The 25,875-nt window shown below is 44.0% G+C and overlaps 1 protein-coding gene across 1 annotated transcript in view; it reads right to left on the minus strand.

Moving 5' to 3' along the window:
- The window catches only part of LOC126187541 (putative glycerol kinase 5), a 417,517-nt gene that overhangs the window by 251,121 nt on the left and 140,521 nt on the right, over window positions 1-25,875 (minus strand). Inside the window, exon 3 of the mRNA XM_049928689.1 lies at window positions 8,582-8,751. Within this exon, the coding sequence (XP_049784646.1) occupies window positions 8,582-8,751 (170 nt within the window). The remainder of the gene's footprint in view (window positions 1-8,581; window positions 8,752-25,875) is intronic.

Raw genomic sequence — 25,875 nt, forward strand, 5'->3', positions numbered from 1 at the left:
CCCTGATTTAAGCCCAACCAAGTATCTGTTGGACCACCTCGATCGGGCTGTTCACGCCAAGGATCCTCAACTGAGAAACCCAGCACAACTGATCGTGGTACTGCAGCCGGCATGGCTCAATTTCTCTTCAGTAGCTTCCAGAACTAATTGACATACTTCCTGCACGCCCCACAGTCGTCTGCGCTGCAAGAGGTGGTTATTTGGGCTTTTGACAGGTGGTCACATTAATGTGATTTCTCAGTAGCACCACAATACTTAGACAATGTCACAAACGTACTAGATAGAGAGACTGGATTATACCTACATACCTAATATGATTCTAGCAGCCACATGATAGAGCTGTTTCACATATCAGCCACAACTAATAAAGTGACATGACATTATCGGTAGTGGTGTTTTGGAAACTATGACCTCCGCAGATGAATCAGACTTCTCTCAGCCTGGCATCTACTTCTGTCATATCCTTTATATTTCGGGTTGGTTATTCCGTGATATGTTACAACAACTACTGTTTCCAGAAACAGTGTAGGAGAACAGTATTGGATTACTTCTCCTATGTACACTACATCCATTGCAACTCCCATTTCTCTCTGCACCAATCCTCGGTTACTCTGCAGTTCGCTAAAGTCTAAAGGCACCGCCACATTTTTCTTCTTATAAACAACTGCATCATCTGCTGACAGGCTTTGTATATACGGTAATAAATATACTGTAAATTGTCTTGTTCTAACAATATATCGAAGTAAACTAAGCACAATTTGATATTTACGTAGCACTGCCACCCTCAAACTCTCTCCCCAGCTTGTAAAAGCAGATCAGTTCTATTTTAAACCTATGGTAGAGTTTCATCTGGTGACAGGCTTTACATGCTGGAAATTAATAACAGTATTGCTCTCTAACAGTCCATCAACCCTGGGCCGACAGGTATCAGTTTGATAGTTCTCGCCCGGTATCAATTTGATAGTTCTCCCTACCGCTCCAGACATGTTGACTATCAAATTTGACATCTAATCGTGTTAATGTTGGAATAGGGTTCGACATTGTCTTTAAATTTATAGCAGAAGTAGATTTACAGTTAGGTACGAAGGTGAGGCTCATCCAAGTAGAGTGGGAGCAATTGTGCAGCAGTCAGGCATATATCGAACATCAGCTGACAAAGAGGTACAGCTCATTACATCTAAAAATTCATTCACATCTTTAGGCAGATCTGGAAACAATGCAGAGTGCACTCGTACTGATACAGGCCCAGTACTACACCTTTATGAATTACCGTCCGTCTGGCAACAATGGAGTGTTGCATCGCATGTATGCCGATGTAGATGTCATGTTCACTGAGCTGTAGAATGTCACCCAGTGAACAAACTGAAAGCTTTATCAGAATCAGTGCAGATGCATCACTTGCTTACCCATTTGTCATACAATCGAATTCAGGCCGTTCTCGACGAGGAGAACTCAGCAGATGCCAAAGTAAGTTGAGGTGACGGTAAGCAAAGGAAATGACTGTAACAACACATCCTGGCATGGACTCCAAAAAAATAATGAATCCGTTGGAGAGCCTTCTTTATCTGAGACTAATCAACTGCCGTTTACAATTCGAGTACATTAGTGTACGGCATTCATGTCCTGCTCGATGGCGTGTCATATGTGCTCAACAGGATTTGAATCAGGTGACCTTGGTTTCTACATAAGTTCAGTCGCAGTGGTGGCGTGTTTCTCAAACCATTTCGGCAAAGTTTGTGAGCGATTAGTTCGCGCTAAAGATGCAGGTAGCTTGGAGGGAACAAACCGATAGTAGGTTACTTTTAAGATAATGCCCATCGTCAAAATGTCGGAGTACGTGTTTTGTAAACACCAGAAGGGGCATGTCACCGGTCGGCTAGCTAACGGGTCAGAGTCAACACGGAAGTACGCCTGCTGCTGCCTCGGGGCCCAAGAGAAATATAGGCCCCGCATCGAACTTGTGGTGTCACACTTGTGGGCTTCTCCGCCACACTTTACGAACGATGCAGGTACCACGGAAAATACGTAACTGAAACTGTGCCCACTAAAGGTCTTAATGTTGTGTGCTATCGACAGGTTGCATGCATTTAAACGCACAGTCAAGAATAATTAAACTCGACTGAAATAGTTACGCCCCCACCGCTGGGGACGGCTGCTGGCTCTCGTAATACCTGCAATGCTACCGCGTTGTGATGTACAAGCCACGGCCTGTCTTCCTCGTGGGCCTCGGATTGCCTCTCGTGGTGGCAAAACTTGAGTGCTGCGCACAGGCACGGACGCGACGGAGCTTAGCACTTCACGGTGTGATTTCCAGAACGGTATTTTGGTGCATACGTATAAACCGTCTTACAGTCCGCATTTCACATAGACTACAGAAGACAGTATAGAACTGAGAAAGGTTCAAAATGGCTCTGAGCACTATGGGACTTAACATCTGAGGTCATCAGTCCCCTAGAACTTAGAACTACTTAAACCTAACTAACCTAAGGACATCACACACATCCATGCCCGAGGCAGGATTCGAACCTGCGACCGTAGCAGTCGCGCGGTTCCGGACTGCGCGCCTAGAACTGAGAAAGGCAATTCAAATTGTACACACTATACATAAAAATTACTTCAAACACGAGTTTAGTCCAATGTGATTATTTGCTTCAACTACGAATTTTTGTGGAATCTGCAGCCTTCTAGCTTTATCTAACGTCAAACGTACAGCATTTATATCACGTAGCACAAAATAAACAAACATTCAGGAGGGAAAAGTACTAAGGAAAAGACACACACACAAATACACAGAAACCCGCATTTAGATCGAAAATGTTTTAGAATAATTGCGAAAATGATGCCGAAATGTGACATGTTTTTGATGTGAGTGCGTTCACATATTTACTAAAAATACGTATCTCAGACAGGAGAATGTTGTCATCTGTCGTTTCCAGAAGCAGTTTTAACACTTCTCTGACAGTTGCATTGTTTGGAAGAAACATTCAAAGTGACTAAAATCAATGGTAGCCCCCAACGACAATTTTAAGTATTGAATCATATGCTTGCTTTACAGAAATTCTATACATATTGAGAAAAAGTGAGTTAATGTCGTCGCTTGCAGTGAATTAATCACCACTACCAACAAGTGCTTTATATTTATCACACCTATTTATGAACTGTGTTGAACAATATGATACTTAATATCATATTATAACAATGCACTCAAGTTGCTCTTAGAGTTTCTTATATTACCTGTTCAAAAGTAGCTGGCCACCCTCTTGTAATACGGAATTGACCACTACATGTCACGAGAGGCAGACCAGCCAGCATAAAAAGAGATGAGGAGTACTGTGTTGTCTGTAGAGAAGCAGTAACAGGAGAATGGTTTGGTCATGAGAAGTCAGTGACCTGAAACGTTGACTAGTCATTAATTGTAACCTTAGTAACAAATCCATCAGAGACAACCCTTCTAAAGCTGCCCATGTCCACTGTTGGTGATGCAATTGTCAAGTGGAAACGCGAAGGAACAATGTCAGCTAAATGAAGAGCAGGCATCGGCCATGTACTGAAGAACAGGGACCGTCGAGCATGGAGGAGGGTATTTGAAAAAAATGGCATATCAGCGAAAACAACCATTCATGTGCTCCAAAGTGCTACAAGCAGTCCAGCTTGCGCAATGACTGGGCGTAGGGGGTTCAAAATAATGATGGAGTAGCTCCTTATGAGCCACACATTTCAGTAATCAATGCTAAGAAACGCTTGAGGTGGTTTTAAGAGCGATGCCACTGCACAGTGGATGACTGGGAAAGTGTCATTTGGAGTTACGAATCACCTTATACCATATGGCAATCCGATGGAAGGGTTTGGGTTTGGGGAATGTCCAAAGAACACTGCCTGCCATCATCTGTAGCGCCGACAATGGAGTTTGGGTGAGGTGATGTTACAGTATAACGGTGTTTTTCGGGGTTAAGGTGTGGTTCCCTTATTGCTCTTAAGCGAACGCTTAATGTGAATGGAAGACATTTTGCAGCATTGGTACTGCACACAGTAGAGGAACAGTCTGGAGACGATGACTGATTGCATCAGCATGAGAATGCACCCTGTCATAAAGCTGCATTTATGTAGCAATTGTTTGCGGACAATAACAATCCTGAAATGGACTAGCCTGTCCAGGGTCGCGATCGGCTGCCAATGGAACATCTTTGGAGTGAGTTAGAACGTCGAACTTGCCCCGGCCGAGTGGTTCTAGGCGCTACAGTCTGGAACTGCGCGACCGCTACGGTCACAGGTTCGAATCCTGCCTTGGGCATGGATATGTGTGATGTCCTTAGGATAGTTAAGTTTAAGTAGTTCTAAGTTCTAGGGGACTGATGACCTCAGAAGTTAAGTCCCATACTGCTCAGAGCCATTTGAACCATTCTGAATTTGCTCCAGTATCCAACGTGCAACATCATTACCTTCTCTAGTTTCGGACCTTTAAAAATAATGGGCTGCTGTTCCTCCACAGACTTTCAGACATCTCTTTGAAATTGTCCCTAGCAAAGCTGAAACCATCATAATACGCGATGGATGGAAAGTTCCCATATTAACATTCACTAGCATATGATACTTTTAGTCAGATTATTTACTCTATCCTCGTATCGCCAAAGGGTTTCCCATGCAAGTTGCCTATGGTGGGGGTGGTTTTCCGGAATCGAGTTAATCATGCTACATTCTCAAGACAGTGACACATGACAGGCCCAGTGCCTATACGAGCTTGGAGGTGGACTGTCCCAAGAGTCTGGCGCACACATTTTGGCTGCTATCAAATGAACTGATGTCGCGAGCCTCGCACTACTCCGTTCAACTGTCACGCCGACTGCCAGTACAAGGTCTGATAACATCCCAAAAGCGTGACAGGCCATCCTATTCCATTTCCAGTGATCCTATTCCATTTCCCGTGACGAAGAGGCTGTGCAATCTGCAACACAATAGCTATCTCAAAGTGAACTGTTCACGACTGTAATTAAATTCATAGCGCAGGCTTGTGGTCATATCACTGCATCCACACATGGTCCCACATCAGGGACAAGAATAGTGTGTCGAACCGAGTCTGACTAGGTATATGCTTTTCTTGGACAGTGATTTACAATCTAAATTTCCCACTTCTTTCTCCTGTTTTCTGCATTTAGTGAGAACCTCCAACTAACCGATACTGGTCTAATTCGCGTCCCTAGAGGGACAAGGACTACCTTCTAATGCCTGTCCTATAGAGACCACTGGAAAAGACGTTTGTGGAGCATGGGAAACAGGGAGATCTATATGCTGATACAGGGTAATGTGTCAGACCATAAACACTCTGGTCGTACTACAGAGAACTGATGATTCTAATTCGAGATCCATATCAGATCTTATTCGGATCTCCGGGCGGGGACTACTCAAAAGGACGTTGTTATCAGGAGAAAGAAAACTGGCGTTCTACGAATCGGAGCGTGGAATATCAGATCCCTTAATCGAGCAGGTAGGTTAGAAAATTTAAAAAGGGAAATGGATAGGATAAAATTAGATACAGTGGGAATTAGTGAAGTTCGGTGGCAGGAGGAACAAGACTTTTGGTCAGGTGAATACAGGGTTATGAATACTAAATCAAAATGGGGGTAATGCAGGAGTAGTTTTAATAACGAATAAAAAAAATAGGAGTGCGGGTAAGCTACTACAAACAGCATAGTGAACCCATCATTGTGGCCAAGATAGACATGAAGCCCACGCCTACCACAGTAGTACAAATTTATATGCCAACTAGCTCTGCAGATGATGAAGAAATTGATGAAATGTATGATGAGATAAAAGAAATTATTCAGATAGTGAAGGGAGACGAAAATTTAATAGTCATGGGTGACTGGAATTCGAGTGTGGGAAAAGGGAGAGAAGGAGACATAGTAGGTGAATATGGATTGGGGCTAAGAAATGAAAGAGGAAGCCGTCTGTTAGAATTTTGCACAGAGCATAATTTAATCATAGCTAACACTTGGTTCAAGAATCATAAAAGAAGGTTGTATAGATGGAAGAATCCCGGAGATACTAAACGGTATCAGATAGATTACATAATGGTAAGACAGAGATTTAGGAACCAGGTTTTAAATTGTAAGACATTTCCAGGGGCAGATGTGGACTGACCACAATCTATTGGTTATGAACTGTAGATTAAAATTGAAGAAACTGCAAAAAGGTAGGAATTTAAGGAGATGGGACCTGGAGAAACTGACTAAACCAGAGGTTGTGCAGAGTTTCAGGGAGAGCATAAGGGAACAATTGACAGCAGTGGGGGAAAGAAGTGCAGTAGAAGAAGAATGGGTAGCTTTGAGGGATGAAGTAGTGAAGGCAGCAGAGGATCAAGTAGGTAAAAAGACGAGGGCTAGTAGAAATCCTTGGGTAACAGAAGAAATATTGAATTTAATTGATGAAAGGAGGATACATAAAAAACGCAGTAAATGAAGCAGGCAAAAAGGAATACAAACGTCTCAAAAATGAGATCGACAGGAAGTGCAAAATGGCTAAGCAGGCATGGCTAGAGGACAAATGTAAGGATGTAGAGGATTATCTCACTAGCCTACAGGAAAATTAAACACATTTGGAGAAAAGAGAACCACTTGTATGAATATCAAGAGCTCAGATGGAAACCCAGTTCTAAGCAAAGAAGGAAAATCAGAAAGGTGGAAGGAGTATATAGAGGGTCTATACAAGGGCGATGTACTTGAGGACAATATTATGGAAATGGAAGAGGATGTAATGAAGATGAAATGGGAGATACGATACTGCGAGAAGAGTTTGACAGAGCACTGAAAGACATGAGCCGAAACAAGGTCCCGGGAGTAGACAACATTCCATTAGAACTACTGACGGCCTTGGGAGAGCCAGTCCTGACAAAACTCTACCATCTGGTGAGCAAGATGTATGAGACAGGCGAAATACCCTCAGACTTCAAGAAGAATATAATAATTCCAATCCCAAAGAAAGCAGGTGTTGACAGATGTGAAATTACCGAACTATCAGTTTAATAAGTCACAGCTGCAAAATACTAAAGCGAATTCTTTACAGACGAATGGAAAAACTGGTAGAAGCCGACCTCGGGGAAGATTAGTTTGGATTCCGTAGAAATATTGGAACACCTGAGGCAATACTGACCTTACGACTTATCTTAGAAGAAAGATTAAGGAAAGGCAAACCTACGTTTCTAGCATTTCTAGACTTAGAGAAAGCTTTTGACAATGTTGACTGGAATACTCTCTTTCAAATTCTAAAGGTGGCAGGGGTAAATACAGGAAGCGAAAGGATATTTACAATTTGTATAGAAACCAGATGGCAGTTATAAGAGTCGAGGGGCATGAAAGGGAAGCAGTGGTTGGGAAGGGAGTGAGACAGGATTGTAGCCTCTCCCCAATGTTATTCAATCTGTACATAGATTATGCAGTAAAGGAAACAAAAGAAAAATTCGGAGTAGGTATTAAAATCCATGGAGAAGAAATAAAAACTTTGAGGTTCGCCGATTACATTGTAATTCTGTCAGAGACAGCAAGGGACTTGGAAGAGCAGTTGAACGGAATGGACAGTGTCTTGAAAGGAGGGTATAAGATGAACATCAACAAAAGCAAAACAAGGACAATGGAATGTAATCGAATTAAGTCGGGTGATGCTGAGGGAATTAGATTAGGAAATGAGACACTTAAAGTAGTAAAGGAGTTTTGCTATTTGGGGAGCAAAATAACTGATGATGGTCGAAGTAGAGAGGATATAAAATGTAGACTGGCAATGGCAAGGAAAGCGTTTCTGAAGAAGAGAAATTTGTTAACATCGAGTATAGATTTAAGTGTCAGGAAGTCGTTTCTGAAAGTATTTGTATGGAGTGTAGCCATGTATGGAAGTGTAACGTGGACGATAAATAGTTTAGACAAGAAGAGAATAGAAGCTTTCGAAATGTGGTGCTAGAGAAGAATGCTGAAGATTAGATGGGTAGATCACATAACTAATGAGGAGGTACTGAATAGAATTGGGGAGAAGAGGAGTTTGTGGCACAACTTGACGAAAAGAAGGGACCGGTTGGTAGGACTTGTTCTGAGGTACCAAAAGATCACAAATTTAGCATTGGAGGGCAGCGTGGAGGGTAAAAATCATAGAGGGAGACCAAGAGAGGAATACACTAAGCAGATTCAGAAGGATGTACGTTGCAGTAGGTACGGGGAGATGAAAAAACTTGCACAGGATAGGGTAGCATGGAGAGCTGCATCAAACCAGTCTCAGGACTGAAGACCACAACAACAACAACAACAACAACAACAACAACAGATCTTAGATCATTCCGACATTTTATTCTGGGCATATTCCTCATCAGATGTGAAAGCTGGCTGATCTCTGCTGCAAGTCATACTCTTATTACTGCCGCCGCAACTATTACCTCCACTACCAACAATCACCGACACCCATGCCACAATAACAATAATTTTCATCCGAGGCTACAGCAACAGGCACAAAATGCGGCCGTGGAGCTTGGTCTGACGGACTTCTATAACCCTTACACCTCTAACTGAGGTTGCGCTTCAGCTGCAGATATTGGTGTGCTTACCTTCATGGAGAACGAGTCGTTCCACTGCCGTACGATGGAATCTGCACGAACGTCTTTCCACGTGATGAAGTTGTGGAAGGGCTGGCCAGTTTCCCGGTCCCACGTGATGAATGTGCATCGTTGGCTTGATATGCCCAGTGCAACCAGCTGCGCTGCTGACAAGCCAGCGTCTGCAAACACGGAAATCGCACGCTACTAGAAACTGCTAACAGTAAAAATGAAACCAAGAGCAAGAGAGGAAGTGAGACAGAAGGGAAAGGAAAGAGGGGAGAAAGAGAAGGTATGTGTGGGAGTGAGATATAATGTGGTGAGAGACGCAGAGGGGGAGGACGAAGTGCAAAATGGAAAAAGAAAGGAGGGAGAGAGAGAGGGGGGAGGGGGGGGGGGTAGAAGTGAAGGAGGAGGAGGGCAGAGGAAGAAAGATGGGGGGGGGGAGGACAGGGTAAAGAGATGGAGATAGGAAAAGAAGTAGATGATGATGGGGCGCTCAACTGCGCGGTAATCAGCGCCCGTACAAATTCCCAACCTTTGCTCAGTCCAATCTCGCCATTTTCATGAATGATGATGAAATGATGAGGACAAAAACACCCAGTCATCTCGAGGCAGGTGAAAGTACCTGACCTCACCGGGAATCAAACCCGGGACCCTGTGCTCGGGATGCGAGAACGCGACCAAGAGACAACGATCTGCGGGCAAGTGAAGTAGACATCGACTTTAATAGAACTAACGAAATGTCCGATACTTTCACACTAACCTTAAAAATTTAATGAATGGAAATTTTTCGGATGTATCATATAAAATACAGCATGTCCGCTATTCACTTGAAGTGATGTACGCAAAACGGATCGCTATGTTAAGGCACAGATAAAAACACCGATAAAGGCACGAAACGTGGATTACATGTAAATTTGAAGTAGCTGACGTCATCGACATATCAGAAGAATGAGCAAGACACATCTTGCAAAAAATTATCTCACAGTTCATCCTTTGCGTGAGTTTGGTGTTGTATTTTTTAATGTTGACAAAATGCTAATCTGAATATGGCTCTTTCGACTGTTTTAATAAGAGTCCAACTAATTTTATACGCCCATTCTTTGTTGTGGATGAGACTCGAGTCTACCGCTTTACTCAAGTAATGAAACTGTTTCCGAAGCGTTTGGTGGAAGTCGGTGATACTGTGGCAAAAAAGGTCGACTTCAGCTGCCGGAGGTAATGGCCAGTGTTTCCTGCGATCTTACTGATTGCCTTTGAAAGGATAAAATAACAAGTGCAGAAAACTACATCAGACATCTGAGCCAACTGAATGAAAACAAACACGATAGGAGGACTGAAAAAAAAAGTATCATATTTCATCCATACAGTGCATTTCCCTATAAATTTGCTTTGGTAAGAAGAAAACGGACAGATGAAGTACAAACTACACATGTACTCCCATTTACCAGATTTACTACTCTTTGATTTCCATGTATTCCTGTGTCGTTAACTTTGTGGCTAGCAAATGTTCTGCGCGCGATGAAAAGGTTATAGCAGCCATAGATGGGTATGCGCGAACCATCTAGGATCACATTTCAGGCAAGAAATCATCACACTGCTAAAATTATGAACAAAATACAGTGACCAAAGAGAGAGCAAATCAACGAATGTGAATATTTTTGTCCTAAAAACATTATTTCAATGTCAGGCGGAGAAGGTTTTACCTTAGCCTCGTGTAACAACCATCGTTGTGTGCAAGTAAAAACTTCTTATTTTGGGACATATTCATGACATTGATAATTTGTAGCGTGACTGAGCGATTTTTGTCCTGCCAATACTTCCGCTGCCTTTTATTTCGAGGGTAACACTGCAGAGATGTTGCATCACTTTGAAAACAAAACCGGTTAATAGAGCTACTCACACTATACAGCACTAGTGGTAATCTCTGGTAACTGATTAAGGAATAATTGTGGCGATCAAGACAAAGCGGTTAAACTACTAGCAGATGGTCTTTCCCGGGCAGTAGTGTTAACAGACTTGAGTTACCCACACACGATCCAATAGCTGCCCTCACAGAACCAGCGGCTACCAGTATCTCCTTCATACTTTCCTAATTTCCACTTCACCAACGCTCTTTTGCACACCTTACTGCAGAGGGAAATATTCATGCTGGAAAAAATCCCCTACACCATTGATGACTAGGGGAATATCTCATAAACGGTCAACTGATTAGGCTCACGTTTTGCAAGTCCCTTGTGCAACGCCTAAAATGAAGGACTCTTTAAGATATTTTATTTCATTGCCTTCCCTGTTTTTTAACATATGCAACCCTCTAGTTTTTAACGTGCAAGAGACTCAAAACTGGCGGGATCGACAAATAGTTGAAAACTGAGCACTTTTAATCACCATTTACGTGATCCAAGGAATCGAGAAAGGAAACTTTCACGACTAGGACTTATGTACCCTTACGGGAAAGCGTCGCTAGCCAAGCGAACTGACCGGGAAAGCGGATGAGCAGTTTCCATTCCTGTAAGTGTTCAGAAGTTTATTGTAATATGTGTTTTCCTGAAATAAACTTCAGATTGCAGAGCAGAACATGACTTCGTAACTCTGATAGATGAAATAACGAAGGTAGCAGAGGATCAAGTAGATAAGGAGACAAGGTCTAGTAGAAATCCTTCGATAGCACAGGATACATTGAGTTTACCCGAACAATCGCGAAAATATCGAAATGCAGCAAATGAAGCAGGCGGAAGAGAATACGTCTAAAAATGAGACTGTCGGTGTAACATGGCTAAGCAAGAATAGCTAAAGGGGCTAAGCAAGAACAGCTAATGGGCAAATGCAAGTCTATAGAACCATGTGTAACTAAGAGAACGATAGATACCACCTACAGGAAAATTAAAGAGGTCTGTGGAGAAAAGAGAAGCAGCTGTACAAATATCAAGAGCCCATGTGTAAAACCAATGCTATGAAAAGCTGAAAGGTGTAGGAATATACAGGCTGACCCAGGAGAAATGGTCAGTATGTAGGAATACGACAGGAACTATAATCCCTAGCAAAAAAGTCTAATAAACATAGACTCTAAAATATATATCTGAAGATCTATGAACACTTCTTCATCTGAGATACTGCGCAACAAATATCTTTTTATTGCAAGCTCTTTGCTTTCCATATTTTGAGAGGCGGTAGTATGGACCAAACCAAGAAAAAACTGTCCAATAAACATGAGCTTAGAAGATAGGTTATGAGTGGAAAATCTCCATTTATAGCTTCTGTATACTTAGAGCAAGCTTTAGCAAATGATGCCTGTAATACACTCTTTGAAATTCTGAAGATAGTAGGGAGCGAAAGGCATGAAACGGAAGCAGTGGTTGAGAAGGGAGTGAGACAGGGCTGAGAATATCCCCCGTGTTATACTATCTCTACGCTGAGCAAGTGGTATAGGAAATCAAGGAGAGAAGGAATCAAAGTTCAGGAAGGAGAGATTTGCCAATGACACTGCAATTCTGTCACAGACTGCAAAGGACTTGGAAAAGCATTTGAATCGCATGACAGTCTCTTGAAAGGAGGATGTAAGGTACATCATCAACAAAATCAAAACAAGGCTACGGAATGTAGTCGAAATATATCAGTCGATGGTGAGGGAAATAGATAAAGAAATGTGACACAAAAAGACGTAGATATGTTTTACTACTGAGCAGTAAAATAACTGATGATGGCCGAAATAAGGAAGATATAAAGTGCAAACTGGAAATTGCAACAAAATCGTTTTTTCTGAAGAGAAATTTGTTAACATCAAACATAGATTTCAGTGTTAGGAAGTCTTTTCTGTAGGTTATCAACAGCGTAGCCTTTCACGGAAGTGAAACGTGGGCGACAAGCAGTACAGACAAGAAAAGAACGGAAGCTTTTGAAATGTGATGCTGCAGAAGGATGCTGAGGATTTGACGAGTAGATCGCGTAATTAATGAGGAAACACTGAATTCAATTGGAGAGAAAAGAAATTTGGGGCATAACTAAACTAAAAGAAGGAGACTTCACCGGGCAGCCAAATGAAAACGGGAACAGATGGAATAAAAATAAGTAAACTGTTTTTTATTTCAAAAGTAATCGTCATGTCTGTTGACACAGTTATACCACTGTGAGACGAGAGGGTCACTGCCTTCGTGGGAAAATGTTTGCGGTTGCCTACGAAACCATGATTGTATGCAGGCGTGCATCTGTTCGTCCGACGCATATCGACGGCCACTAATGCCTTTATTCTGGGCTCGAAACATACAGAAATCGCGTGGGGAGGGATATAGACTGTTGGAGAATATGTAAGGGTCTTCCAGCGAAACTTCTGCAGCGTACTTGAATAAACCTTAGGGACACGTGGGCACGCCCACGAAAGCATTGACCGTTACGTCACACAGTGGGTTAAATGTATTAACAGTTATGACTATTATTTCTGAACTTTTTTTCTTTCTGTCTAGTTTTCATCTTATAGTAACGGAGAGCGAGTAGCGTGGAGAGCTGTATCAAACCAGTCTTCGGACTGCATATTACAAGAACACGTATTTCCCTGCGTATCAAAGCTGGTGGGAATAGGAAGATTAACAAGGTAAAGAAATAAATCACAAATATAGTAACAATAAGGTAAATAAACAAATTTCTAAAACAACTTGGATTAGTGAAAAATTAACAGGTCGTTTAACGATCCGTCTTTAACTCACTCTGTTACATATCTGCACAGTCACCCGAACAACAGTATGCGTGGTACTTATCATAGATTAGAAGGAAATATATTCGCGGCATCAAGAAGATATAATGAATGGAATCTTGAGCAGCTATGCCGTTCCAGCCCAAGATTATGCAGAAAACAAACTTCGTTTGCATTTTAAAATACTTCTTTTTGATGTATAATCGCATGATAAATCGACGGTGGAAAGTTAATCATGAATAATGCTGTGGATCGTTATACTGTCCGCGCGGTTGTGCAATTCCCGCTGGGTTTCTACAAGTGAACTGCAATTATCAAGCCTCGAAACAAAGCTGTCACTGCACCCTGGAGGGGAATTCGGAGCAGTCCTTCTACGAGTTTCTTTCATACGACGAGGATTAAAATCGTAATTATTCGCTAATCGTAGTTGTTTGGGGAATTTATTTACGTCTGTATCTTGTCGTAATTGCTTATTTATATACCGTATTAACCAAGCTATACCTACCAATTTCGATATGGAGAATAATGTATATGAAAAAAAAGCCTTTAGAATGCATATAGGAATCTAGATGGGTCCCTATGCCCCTCCAGCCAGTTGCCTCGGTCAGTCAGTCAGTGCTGCTTTCTGTGAAGGGCTCTCTCCTTATGAGTACACAAGGGCTTAGTCGTAGAAGTAGCTTTACTCGATTTAAAACACACACACACACACACACACACACACACACACACACACACACACAAAGCTTATGCAGACTTCATAAAAACTAATAAAAATGCTCAATTTTTAATTATCTATCGATACTGTCAGTTGTGAGAGCACACTACATTGCAGACTGAAAGATTCATTCTGGATGAGAAAAGATTACCGATAGGAGCACGAAACAACAACGACTCAATGATTGACTGTACATTACCATGACCCCATCTACCTGTAGCGTGTCTATATGAGTAGCTTACAGTTTTTTTTTTCTCCCTGCAATGTATCATGACGTCGTAAGGCAATATGAAGTTTTCTAAAATACATTTAATGTAGCACGTAAGTTGCTTTTGTTCATCGATAATGAGTAAGCAGAGGCGAAATCAGACTTCATCGAGTTTTTATTAGTAAATAACTGTACTTTACTGTCCTGAATCGAAAATAATAATTACAATATTAATAATAATCGAATTACAACTGAGACATAGCATACCAGATTTAGAACGAACAGCGGGAAACGTGATATCCTTTCCACACTGGCGACATTTATTTACTTATCAGCCATTAGATATAATTAATTGCCACGTGACAAATCAATGCGTATGAGCACTGTAATTGTACAGTTTTATATATTTATGGCACTTTACAATTAATTCATATATATACACAACCAATTATAGAATGACAAACAAATGACCTCAGCAGCAAAGCTTTTCTTCGAATTATCTGACTGTCTTTTAAATATAAATTCTTAGTCTTCACCATCTCAAACGTTTTGATTATCTCTTTCAGTAACCAAAATATTCATTTAAGGAATCAAATGGACTCTCTTCCAAAATGTGTTTAACATTATATTCAAAGACATAAGTGTTTTCTATATGGGTAACAATATTTGGAAGTCAATTGTACAGGCATACCCCGTATACGTTACACTTCTCTCACAATGACCTGTCTGGATCACGGGGTAACGGGTTCGATTCCCAGCCCTGTTGTGGATTTTCTCTGGCTGGGGACTGGGTGTTTGTGTTGTCATCATCATCATCATCATCATCACCACCACTCGTGATAGTGGCTAGATTGGATTGTGTAAAAAGCTGGACTGCGTAAAACTTGGGACTTTGTACGAGCGCTGATGACCGCGCAGTTGAGCACCCCACAAACCAATCATCATCATCACAATGACCTGTCGAGAGAGAGACTAAATGTAATAAATTTTACTAGAGTTAAAATGTTTAGCAGTTTGAATTTTGGTATGTAACTCTCTCTCTCTCCCCCCCCCCCCCCTCCTCATTATATTGATTGCTCTTATCTGTACGATATTTTTATTCTTATTTATAGAGCTTCCTCACAGCTCTGAAATTGTGAATTGTTCTTCTGACGTTCTCTGTCCAAGTTGATTTACGTATAAGCTAGATGAAGACACCCAAAAAATAAAAAAAATACATTTGCTGGTTGCTGAAGTTCGTTTCCTTTGGTTGTATACAAAAAAACTCTTGATTTATATACACGAATAATCTTCCGAAGAAATGAGTACTCAAATCGTCAAATTGGGCGGGCGTTCCAGTTAAAATAAAAAACGCTAGAGAAAGAGGTTGAGACTGACACAGAGAAATGCCAAGAATCCGTTATCTATCTTACTCTGACCAAATATTCGGAAAATTTGGTAGACACCTATGGTTAACACGGAATTCGGTGTATTTCGCTCCCGTCGACAAAGATGAAACGTCGTCTTTGTAATATTAAATACGAGCTATGTCTCCGAGATCCATTCCATGCGGAAGTAGTATATTCTTGCGTCGAGCAGACTATTACAACAGTCAAGGACAGAGGCAAGGTACATCAGCGGCACACCCGACTAAAACAACCAAGAAAATCAGCTGACGCCGAGCGCTGCCTCGAATACAACTATAAAATGAAATACAATGAGACCAGTATAGTGGTTCAATTGCCAAGTTTCTTGGAGCCTATCGAAATGAAGATGTCAAGAAACCTAAAGAAGAGATATGGTCGTTTCAATTTAAACAAGGGTTAGGGTCCGCCACTCAATTTATGAAGATATTGCCGACCACCGCATCCACTAGATATGGGAAGAGCTGAAGGAATGTGCGTTACACGGATTATCAGTGCGGGCTCTGAAAAGCAAATAAATATAAAAGGGCGTAGATCGTGTCGGGAGCCGAACCGTGTTATAAGTAGTCCGCAGTGTGATTGGGGTCCAGGCACATAACAGGAAAACTCTCAGCACCTGAAGAAGAAGACTGGGATGGTCGTCGAAATATTGTGCGTAAAATGGAAACGACAACTCAGCTGAACACCGGAAAGCACACATTTCGTCAAGTACAGGGTTTCATCAGCTTGTAGGCATTGCCTCCAACCCTACACACTGAGGTGACAAAAGTCATGGGACACCTCCTAATATCGTTTCGGACCTCCTTCTCTTCTTCTGGCCGGCGTATTGCAGGAACTCGGCGTAGCAAGAACTCAACAAGTCGCTGGAAGTTCCCTGCAGAAATATTGAGCCATGCTGCCTCTATTGCCGTCAATAATTACGAAAGTGTGGTCGGTACAGGATTTTGTGCACAAACTGACCTCTCGATTATGTCCCACAAATGTTCCATGGCATTCACGTCGGGAGATCTAGTTGGCCAAATCATTCGCTCAAATTGTCCAGAATGTTCTTCAAACCAATCGCGAACAATTATGGTCCGGTGACATTACACCATTGTTGGGATCGGAAGTCCATGAATAGCTACAAATAATCTTCAAGTAACCGAACACAACTATTTCTAGTCAATAATCGATTCAGCTGGACCAGGGAGCCCAGTCCATTGCATGTAAAACACAGCCCACATCATTATGGAGCCAGCACCAACTTGCAGAGTGCCTTGTTGACAACTTTGATGCATGGATTCGTGGGGGTCCACGTCACATTCGAACCCTACCAGTAGCTCTTACCAGCTGAAAGCGGGACTCATTTGACGAGACCACGGTTCTGCAGATGCCTACGGTACACCCGATACAGTCACGAGCCTAGGGGACGCGCTGCAGGCGATATCGTGCTGTAAGCAAAGGCACCCGCGCTGGTCGTCTGCTGCCATAGTCCGTTAGCGCCAAATTTCGCCGCACTATTCAAACTGATACGTTCATCAGACATCTCAGATTGATGTCTGTGGTTATTTCACGCAGTGTTACTTGTCTGTTAGCATTGACATCTGTAGGCAAACACCGCTGCTCTCGGTCGTTAAGTGAAAGCCGTCGGCGACTACGTCGTCTGTGGAGAGAGGTAATGCCTGAAAATTGGTATAGTCTCGGCACGCTCTTGATCTTAAGGATCTCGCAATATTGCATTCCCTATCGATTTGCGAAATGGAATGTCCCATGCTTCTAGCTCAAATTACAATTCCGCATACAAATTCTGTTAATTCTCGTCGACTGCTCATAATCACGTCGGAACTCTTTTCACATGAATCACCTCAGTGGCCGGCCGGCGTGGCCGAGCGCTTCTAGGCGCTACAGTCTGGAACCGCGCGACTGCTACGGTCGCAGGTTCGAATCCTGCCTCGGGCAAGGCTGTGTGTGATGTCCTTAGGTTAGTTAGGTTTAAGTAGTTCTAAGTTCTAGGGGAGTGATGACCTTACAAGTTAAGTCCCATAGTGATCAGAGCCATTTGAACCATCACCTCAGTGCAAATGACAGTTAGGCCACTGCTCTGCCGTTTTATACCTTGTGTCCGCTATACTACTGCCGTCTGTGTAAATGGATCGCTGTCGCATTTTGTGTATTATCACGTGTGAATAATCTCCTGCTGTGACAAGGCATGTCTGGCTGCGTGGCCGGAAGCAAGAGAGAGTCGGATGTGTTACGTGGAAGACAGGAGTGTGGTGTACCACAAACACACAAACCACTAGGCGTGCGTGATGGAAGAGCTCTGCACGAGGCTCAGCGGGGGCGAAGGTCAGGACGCCCCGTAAATAGACAACGTGCCGCGGGAGCCAGACACAGCAGTCGCAACAAGGAGGCGTCCCTGAAGGTAGACCGCTCAAAAAAGTTGTCGTCTAACCGCTTTCCGCCTCAACAGGTTTTCCCGGCTATCAAGAGTCACGGAGGCAGCTGAGCAAGGCTTTTCGCACACTCAGGTCTCCACGAGGGGAGGCAAGAGGGGGCACTTGCCTCCTCCAGGAATCTGAGATAGACTTTTTATTAATTTCAGAATTCTCGCGTATTTTTAGAAACGTGCTACGTTCGTAATTAGGAACGGGATTATTTGATCGTGGAGCAGGGTAAACTTTGGTATAAGGATCCTTGACTGGTAAGCCACAGACCCCTCCCATGTAACATTTTTTAACATACAACTAAGTCAATTTGCCTACATTGGTACCTAACAAACAGTTGCATAGAATCATTAATATTCAAATGGTTCAAATGGCTCTGAGCACTATGGGGCTTCACTTCTGAGGTCATCAGTCCCCTAGAACTTAGAACTACTTAAACCTAACTAACCTAAGGACATCATCATACACATCCATGCCCGAGGCAGGATTCGAACTTGTGACCGTAGCAGTCGTGCGGTTCCAGACTGTAGAAGCTAGAACCGCTCTGCCACCCAGGCCGGCAATAAATATTAACAATTAAAACTTAGAAGAGGTACTAAGTACCAAAATAAAAGAAATTATAAAAAACAGGCAGAGTTAACAGACACCAAAATTTAATTTGTTTAAAAACCTGCATATCTTAATCCCAAGAGTGCAATGACAACTAAGCAAAACTCGATGATTTTAACGGAACTTCGAGTGGTATCAAATTACACAATACTTAGACTGTCAAGACTCTACTCAGCTCGCCACTCCGCGAGAAAATCAGAATCATTAGTAATTAAGAATAGATAAAATAAATATTATGTAAACTAAAGGTGCAAAGGCGGAGGAGGGGGAGAAAGGAAAAGAAAGGGAAAATTCTTGATGTCAGCTGCCTCGGGACATGATCTTGTTCCGATCCCTTTCCTTTCCTTTCTTTCCACCCACCTCCGCGTGGTGTCTCTTCTTTCGGACATGGAAAAAAAACAGGCACCACGCAATCACTTAACTGATTCGCCTCAATGGGCTGTGAAACCACCACCTTCGGTGCGAATGCACAGTCACGTACGACGTTCTGCGGGAATCTGAAAGTAGCGAACAAAGGTGACATGGACGGGGACTGCAGATACGTGGCGCCAGTTGGAAGTGGGGATCTGCCGAGAGGCGTACCTATGCAGTCCGCGCAATTGCGATAAACAGTTTCCGAGTGGCGCAACTGCCTAGTAAGCTGGAGTTGCCGGGTTCGAATCTCGATCCGGTACGTATCTTCGCTCGTTCCGCTGAGTCCGCATAAAGTCCCGATGCAGCCGACATCATGAATGCCTTACCTTTCTTTTCCTCCCTCTCCCCCTTCCACATTCAATTTACATAATGTACACTCCTGGAAATTGAAATAAGAACACCGTGAATTCATTGTCCCAGGAAGGGGAAACTTTATTGACACATTCCTGGGGTCAGATACATCACATGATCACAATGACAGAACCACAGGCAACAGAGCATGCACAATGTCGGCAATAGTACAGTGTATATCCACCTTTCGCAGCAATGCAGGCTGCTATTCTCCCATGGAGATGATCGTAGAGATGCTGGATGTAGTCCTGTGGAACGGCTTGCCATGCCATTTCCACCTGGCGCCTCAGTTGGACCAGCGTTCGTGCTGGACGTGCAGACCGCGTGAGACGACGCTTCATCCAGTCCCAAACATGCTCAATGGGGGACAGATCCGGAGATCTTGCTGGCCAGGGTAGTTGACTTACACCTTCTAGAGCACGTTGGGTGGCACGGGATACATGCGGACGTGCATTGTCCTGTTGGAACAGCAAGTTCCCTTGCCGGTCTAGGAATGGTAGAACGATGGGTTCGATGACGGTTTGAATGTACCGTGCACTATTCAGTGTCCCCTCGACGATCACCAGTGGTGTACGGCCAGTGTAGGAGATCGCTCCCCACACCATGATGCCGGGTGTTGGCCCTGTGTGCCTCGGTCGTATGCAGTCCTGATTGTGGCGCTCACCTGCACGGCGCCAAACACGCATACGACCACCATTGGCACCAAGGCAGAAGCGACTCTCATCGCTGAAGACGACACGTCTCCATTCGTCCCTCTATTCACGCCTGTCGCGACACCACTGGAGGCGGGCTGCACGATGTTGGGGCGTGAGCGGAAGACGGCCTAACGGTGTGCGGGACCGTAGCCCAGCTTCATGGAGACGGTTGCGAATGGTCCTCGCCGATACCCCAGGAGCAACAGTATCCCTAATTTGCTGGGAAGTGGCGGTGCGGTCCCCTACGGCACTGCGTAGGATCCTACCGTCTTGGCGTCATCCGTGCGTCGCTGCGGTCCGGTCCCAGGTCGACGGGCACGTGCACCTTCCGCCGACCACTGGCGACAACATCGATGTACTGTGGAGACCTCACGCCCCACGTGTTGAGCAATTCGGCGGTACGTCCACCCGGCCTCCCGCATGCCCACTATACGCCCTCGCTCAAAGTCCGTCAACTGCACATACGGTTCACGTCCACGCTGTCGCGGCATGCTACGAGTGTTAAAGACTGCGATGGAGCTCCGTATGCCACGGCAAACTGGCTGACACTGACGGCGGCGGTGCACAAATGCTGCGCAGCTAGCGCCATTCGACGGCCAACACCGCGGTTCCTGGTGTGTCCGCTGTGCCGTGCGTGTGATCATTGCTTGTACAGCCCTCTCGCAGTGTCCGGAGCAAGTATGGTGGGTCTGACACACCGGTGTCAATGTGTACTTTTTTCCATTTCCAGGAGTGTATATCACAGCTCCATATTCCGTATGATACCTATTCTTTTGGGCGTGTCAGAAAAGAAAAATCAATAACAATAAACGCAATAGTAGTCTGAATTTACATCTGACGTTGCCTTTACCCAGTCGTACAGATAATGCCCAAGTGGAATGCATTCAAGAAAATAAAGTCGGCTTTGTCACACCTGGTTGAGGTAAAACATGAGATACTCGTACAATCCGACGGTATGCCCACGCGTCGCGCCAGTTACTTTATCACACACAATTGTAACAGACTTCTACAACAGAGAGCAAACCAAAATTAATTTACGCACTACCATAAAGCAAATCAATTATACATGAATGCAACAAATCGCCCAACACAGGCACGCAAAAGGCTGAATCAGTCAGTGCGAAAATTTGACACTCAAGTAAATCTCGACTGCATTAGTTAACGCCTTACTATAAATACGGCAACTGAGCAGACTATCATAGTCCAGCGTTCAGAGAGCGCATGCTGGCAGCTATATAGCTGGGAAACACGATGTGCAATTCCACTCTTTTGTTTACACGCACAAGTAACGGCGAACAGTTTGTTACTGACATGTCACTTAACACCCTAACCACCTAGCCAAATTAAGAATACAGATAATCTGGGAAACAGTCCAAATGCACTGTCTGGCAGGTTCACACCGTTACCAGAGAGGTGGTTAGGACAGCAGCCTTCGACATGATCCAGCCATCGTGCCCTGCACACGACCATTCGAGCCAACTACAGCAAGCTGCGCTCTCAAGTATCTCTTCCGGTCGGCGCCGGTTACACGACTGCCTCCCAGCTGACCATCCGCCTCCGAACTGGCGGTCGGCATGTGACCAGTACAGACGGCGGTGTCGCTCTCGGCTACCAGCAGCCCGCTCTATGCTCGACAGCCCGACACCGGACACAGATAACTTTTCCGCTTGCAGGCGGCCATAAGACCCTTCCCAAGGCAAAGAGTGCACATGGGACCAGCGGGAGGTCTAAGCTTTCTGCGTGGGCGATTCCTAGCCGTGTAAGAATCGATACTCATGAATGAAAATGATACCTGTTTCTATTCATCCGCAGATTTAGCATTGCTGAATGCAAGAGGATACTATGGCTTTCATAATGAAGAAAAAATGTTTGTCAGGTTGTTCACCGTTTTATTTTCGTGCTGGCAGTTTCGGTACTGCGTTGCAGTCCTTCCCAGAACATTGGCGAAATAAGACTACTCGTCTTTCCTCTGTTGCTTCCTTATATAGCCCTTGGCGAGCTTAAGAAAGAGACAGTACAAACGCGTCTGCGCTGTACCTAGCCGACAGACACCCGGTCCCCAGTTCCCGAAAACAACAGCCGCTTCGCCTGCTGCTATTCTTAATTTCAACAGTAGGAGTTCATATGTCAGGGCTTACCAACACTTCATTCAGTTTTACATGGTAGAGCGTTTGTAGCAGAGTATGAAGAACACGATCTTGCCAGGTGTATTCATCTATATTTCATCTCTGCAGAATAAATACCAATTCTTGCGCTGAAAAGAGGAAAAAAAGGTGAAAAAAATGTTGTTTGGACCTTCTGAAACTGTATGATTCTTAAAGTACGAGGGCACCCTGAAAAGTAATGCCTCCCTATTTTTTATGTGAAAAATTCCAAAATTTTTCAGTAAAACAAACTTTATTAACATTGTATATCTTTATTCTTCATGTCAACATATTTATTTCTTAATATGGTCAAACCTTGCGGCGAACAGATTTCTCCAGACGAGAGATCAGTTTGTTGATTCCGTCACTGTAGAATATTTGGCTCTGTTGACGGACCTACAACTTCATCCCTGAATGAGATTTTCACTCTGCAGCGGAGTGTGCGCTGATATGAAACTTCCTGGCAGATTAAAACTGTGTGCCGGACCGAGACTCTAACTCGGGACCTTTGCCTCCCGCGGACAAGTGCTCTACCAACTGAGCTACCGAAGCACGACTCACGCCCCGTCCTCACAGCTTTACTTCCGCCACTACCTCGTCTCCTACCTTCCAAACTTTACAGAAGCTCTCCTGCGAACCTTGCAGAACTAGCACTCCTGAAAGAAAGGATATTGCGGAGACATGGCTTAGCCACAGCGTGGGCGATGTTTCCAGAATGAGATTTTCACTCTGCAGCGGAGTGTGCGCTGATATGAAACTTCATGGCAGATTAAAACTGTGTGCCGACAAATTTCTCTGATGAGCTCATGAACCTGATTCCGATGAGTCTCGTTCGTTGCTGTATGCTGTCAACTCCGAGCTCTGTGATACACGCTGAGGTTAGCACCACCGTTTCCTCCATTACGGGCAACAACAACTTAACGTCGCACATTCCGCTGTCGAAACACTCATCAACGTACACAGCTTTCAATCTTCTACGGATTTCTATTTAAGACATGTTTTATGCTGTTAGAAACAGGATTTCAACATAATATTTCTTACGCATCGACATAGTTACGTTACACATGGCCATGATACACGCCACAATTCGGAGCCCCCAAAAGACAGAGTGTTGCAACTTGCATCAGCGTAAGCGAGAAAGTCGATCGAGTGATATGCATGACATGTAATATCTCAACCGATATTGAGAAAACAATAAAATATTCGGAGGCAATACTTTTCACCACGCCCTCGTTTAACGCGTGCAATCCAGCGCCACATCGAGCCCCAAGTTATGATTTCTGCAGTCCTGTTACCTTGGCTACACATTAACATGGCTTATCTGGGTGTTCTACGCCATTCACAGTTTTTTCAAGCGACAAATAAGATGTTTGTTTTCGAGGGTTTCCTACATCCAAATTCATATTAATAATATTAAAGGATATATTTCTAAAATACTAATGAAATATCCTTACCTGCAAGATATAACAGGAATCTGCCTTTAAAAAAAATACTGACTGTATATCAAAAGTTTAAGGTACAGTAAGCTTTGTGTGCTTCCTGTCAAACTTATTTCTTGAGGCAGGAGATGCTCTCACACTCAACAAGTTGTATAAAAAATGACACTTTTGGAATTGGATAAATTTCTGCGAACACTCATGTTGTTACACATAATATGTCTCAGAGCTGAACTAACAGACCTGGAGACACTATAGATCATACTCAGACCATTTTCTCATAACAATCATTTATTTCTTGTGATCGTTTAAACTTCTCGACGACTTTTATGATATACAAGTGCCTAAGTTTGCAGCCGAGTTCTACATCTACATTTGCCAGCGGCTACTGTTCTTATAGGAGCAAAAAAAGGGTAAATATGATCCTGTTTAAAAGACTGACTGAGAAGTGGCATAACAACTGCCTCATTCTCTCTTCTTCAGCACCTTTAAAAAAATTTCCCAAAAATTTTGGCATGCAAACGTATTCGCGCTCTTCTTGACAAGCAACTAACCCCTCATTCCCGCAAGCTCCTCTAACTGTAACTCGCTCACACCTACTAGTCCATCGCTGTAAGTCGCTCGTACCCGTCCACTCCTAGTTACCCTTTCTCACTCACTCATTCAGCCCAACTCACTATCATCCTCTCTTTGTGACTCTCGTGCCTGTGTCACGGCCACAGTCTCCTTCGTTCTGCCAAATTATTGTTTTCTCACACTGTCACAGTCTCCCTCTTGCTCTCTCTTACCGCTAATATCTCATTTCTTTCTACCCCCTGCTGCGGTCTCTTCTCACTGTTACTCTCTCTACCTTCCTCGTCGTCACTGTCATAGACTCTGCCTGTTACTATCACTGGCTCCCAAACACATGAACTTTCTCCTTCTCTTTATTCCTCTCGCACTGTCACTGTCTCCTTCGCTCATTTCCTAGCACTGTTCTGCCACTGTCAGCTACGTTCCATTGCCACTGTGTCTCTCACTGCCATTGTCTCTTACCTTCTTTCTACAAACATCAAAAAAAGTTTTAAATTACCCCGGTGCCCAAAACTCCTGAAGGTAGACGTTGACTGTGGATATTGTATCACAGACACAGTCCCTTTGACTGTTCAGAGATGTCACTAAACCCGCCAAAAGATGTAAACAACCATGCATGAGCAGCGCTTATTAGACGGAGGAGGTCTTACAGCCAATCAGTTCCAGTCATTCCACCAGGCAGGAGGTACACGGCGCGTGTTGTCTGTAGTTCGACCGGTCCTAGACGGTCAATACTGCGGTTCGATCGCGTCCGCATTGTTACTTTGTGCCAGGAAGGGTTCTCAACAAGTGAGGTGTCCAGGCGTCTCGGAGTGAACCAAAGCGATGTTGTTCGGACATGGAGGAGATACAGAGAGACAGGAACTGTCGATGACATGTCTCGCTCAGGCCGCCAAAGGGCTACTACTGCAGTTGATGACCGCTACCTACGGATTATGGCTCGGACGAACCCTGACAGCAACGCCACCATGTTGAATAATGTTTTTCGTGCAGCGACAGGACGTCGTGTTACGACTCAAACTGTGCGCAATAGGCTCCATGATGCGCAACTTCACTCCCGACGTCCATGGCGAGATCCGTTTTTGCAACCACGACACCATGAGCGTGGTACAGATGGGCCGAACAACATGCCGAATGGAGCGCTCAAGATTGGTATAACATTTTCTTACCGATGAGTGTCGCATATTCCTTCAACCAGACAATCGTCGTAGACGTGTTTGAAGGCAACCCGGTTAGGCTGAACGCCTTAGACACACTGTCTAGCGCGTGCAGCAAGGTGGAGGTTCCCCGCTGTTTTGGGGTGGCGTTATGTGGGGCCGACGTACGCAGCTGGTGGTCATAGAAGGCGCCGTAACGGCTGTACGATACGTGAATGCCATCCTCCGACCAATAGTGCAACCATATCGCCAGCATATTGGCGAGGCATTCGTCTTCAAGGACGACAATTCGCACCCCCATCGTGCACATTTTCTCAATGACTTCCTTCAGGATAACGACATCGCTCGACTAGAGTGGGCAGCATATTCTCCACACATTAGTCCTATCGAACATGCCTGGTATAGATGGAAAGAGCTGTTTATGAACGACGTGACCAACCAACCACTCTTGAGGGATCTACGCTGAATCGCCGTTGAAAAATGGGACA

Source organism: Schistocerca cancellata, chromosome 5, assembly GCF_023864275.1.
Source record: "Schistocerca cancellata isolate TAMUIC-IGC-003103 chromosome 5, iqSchCanc2.1, whole genome shotgun sequence".
NCBI lineage: Eukaryota > Metazoa > Arthropoda > Insecta > Orthoptera > Acrididae > Schistocerca > Schistocerca cancellata.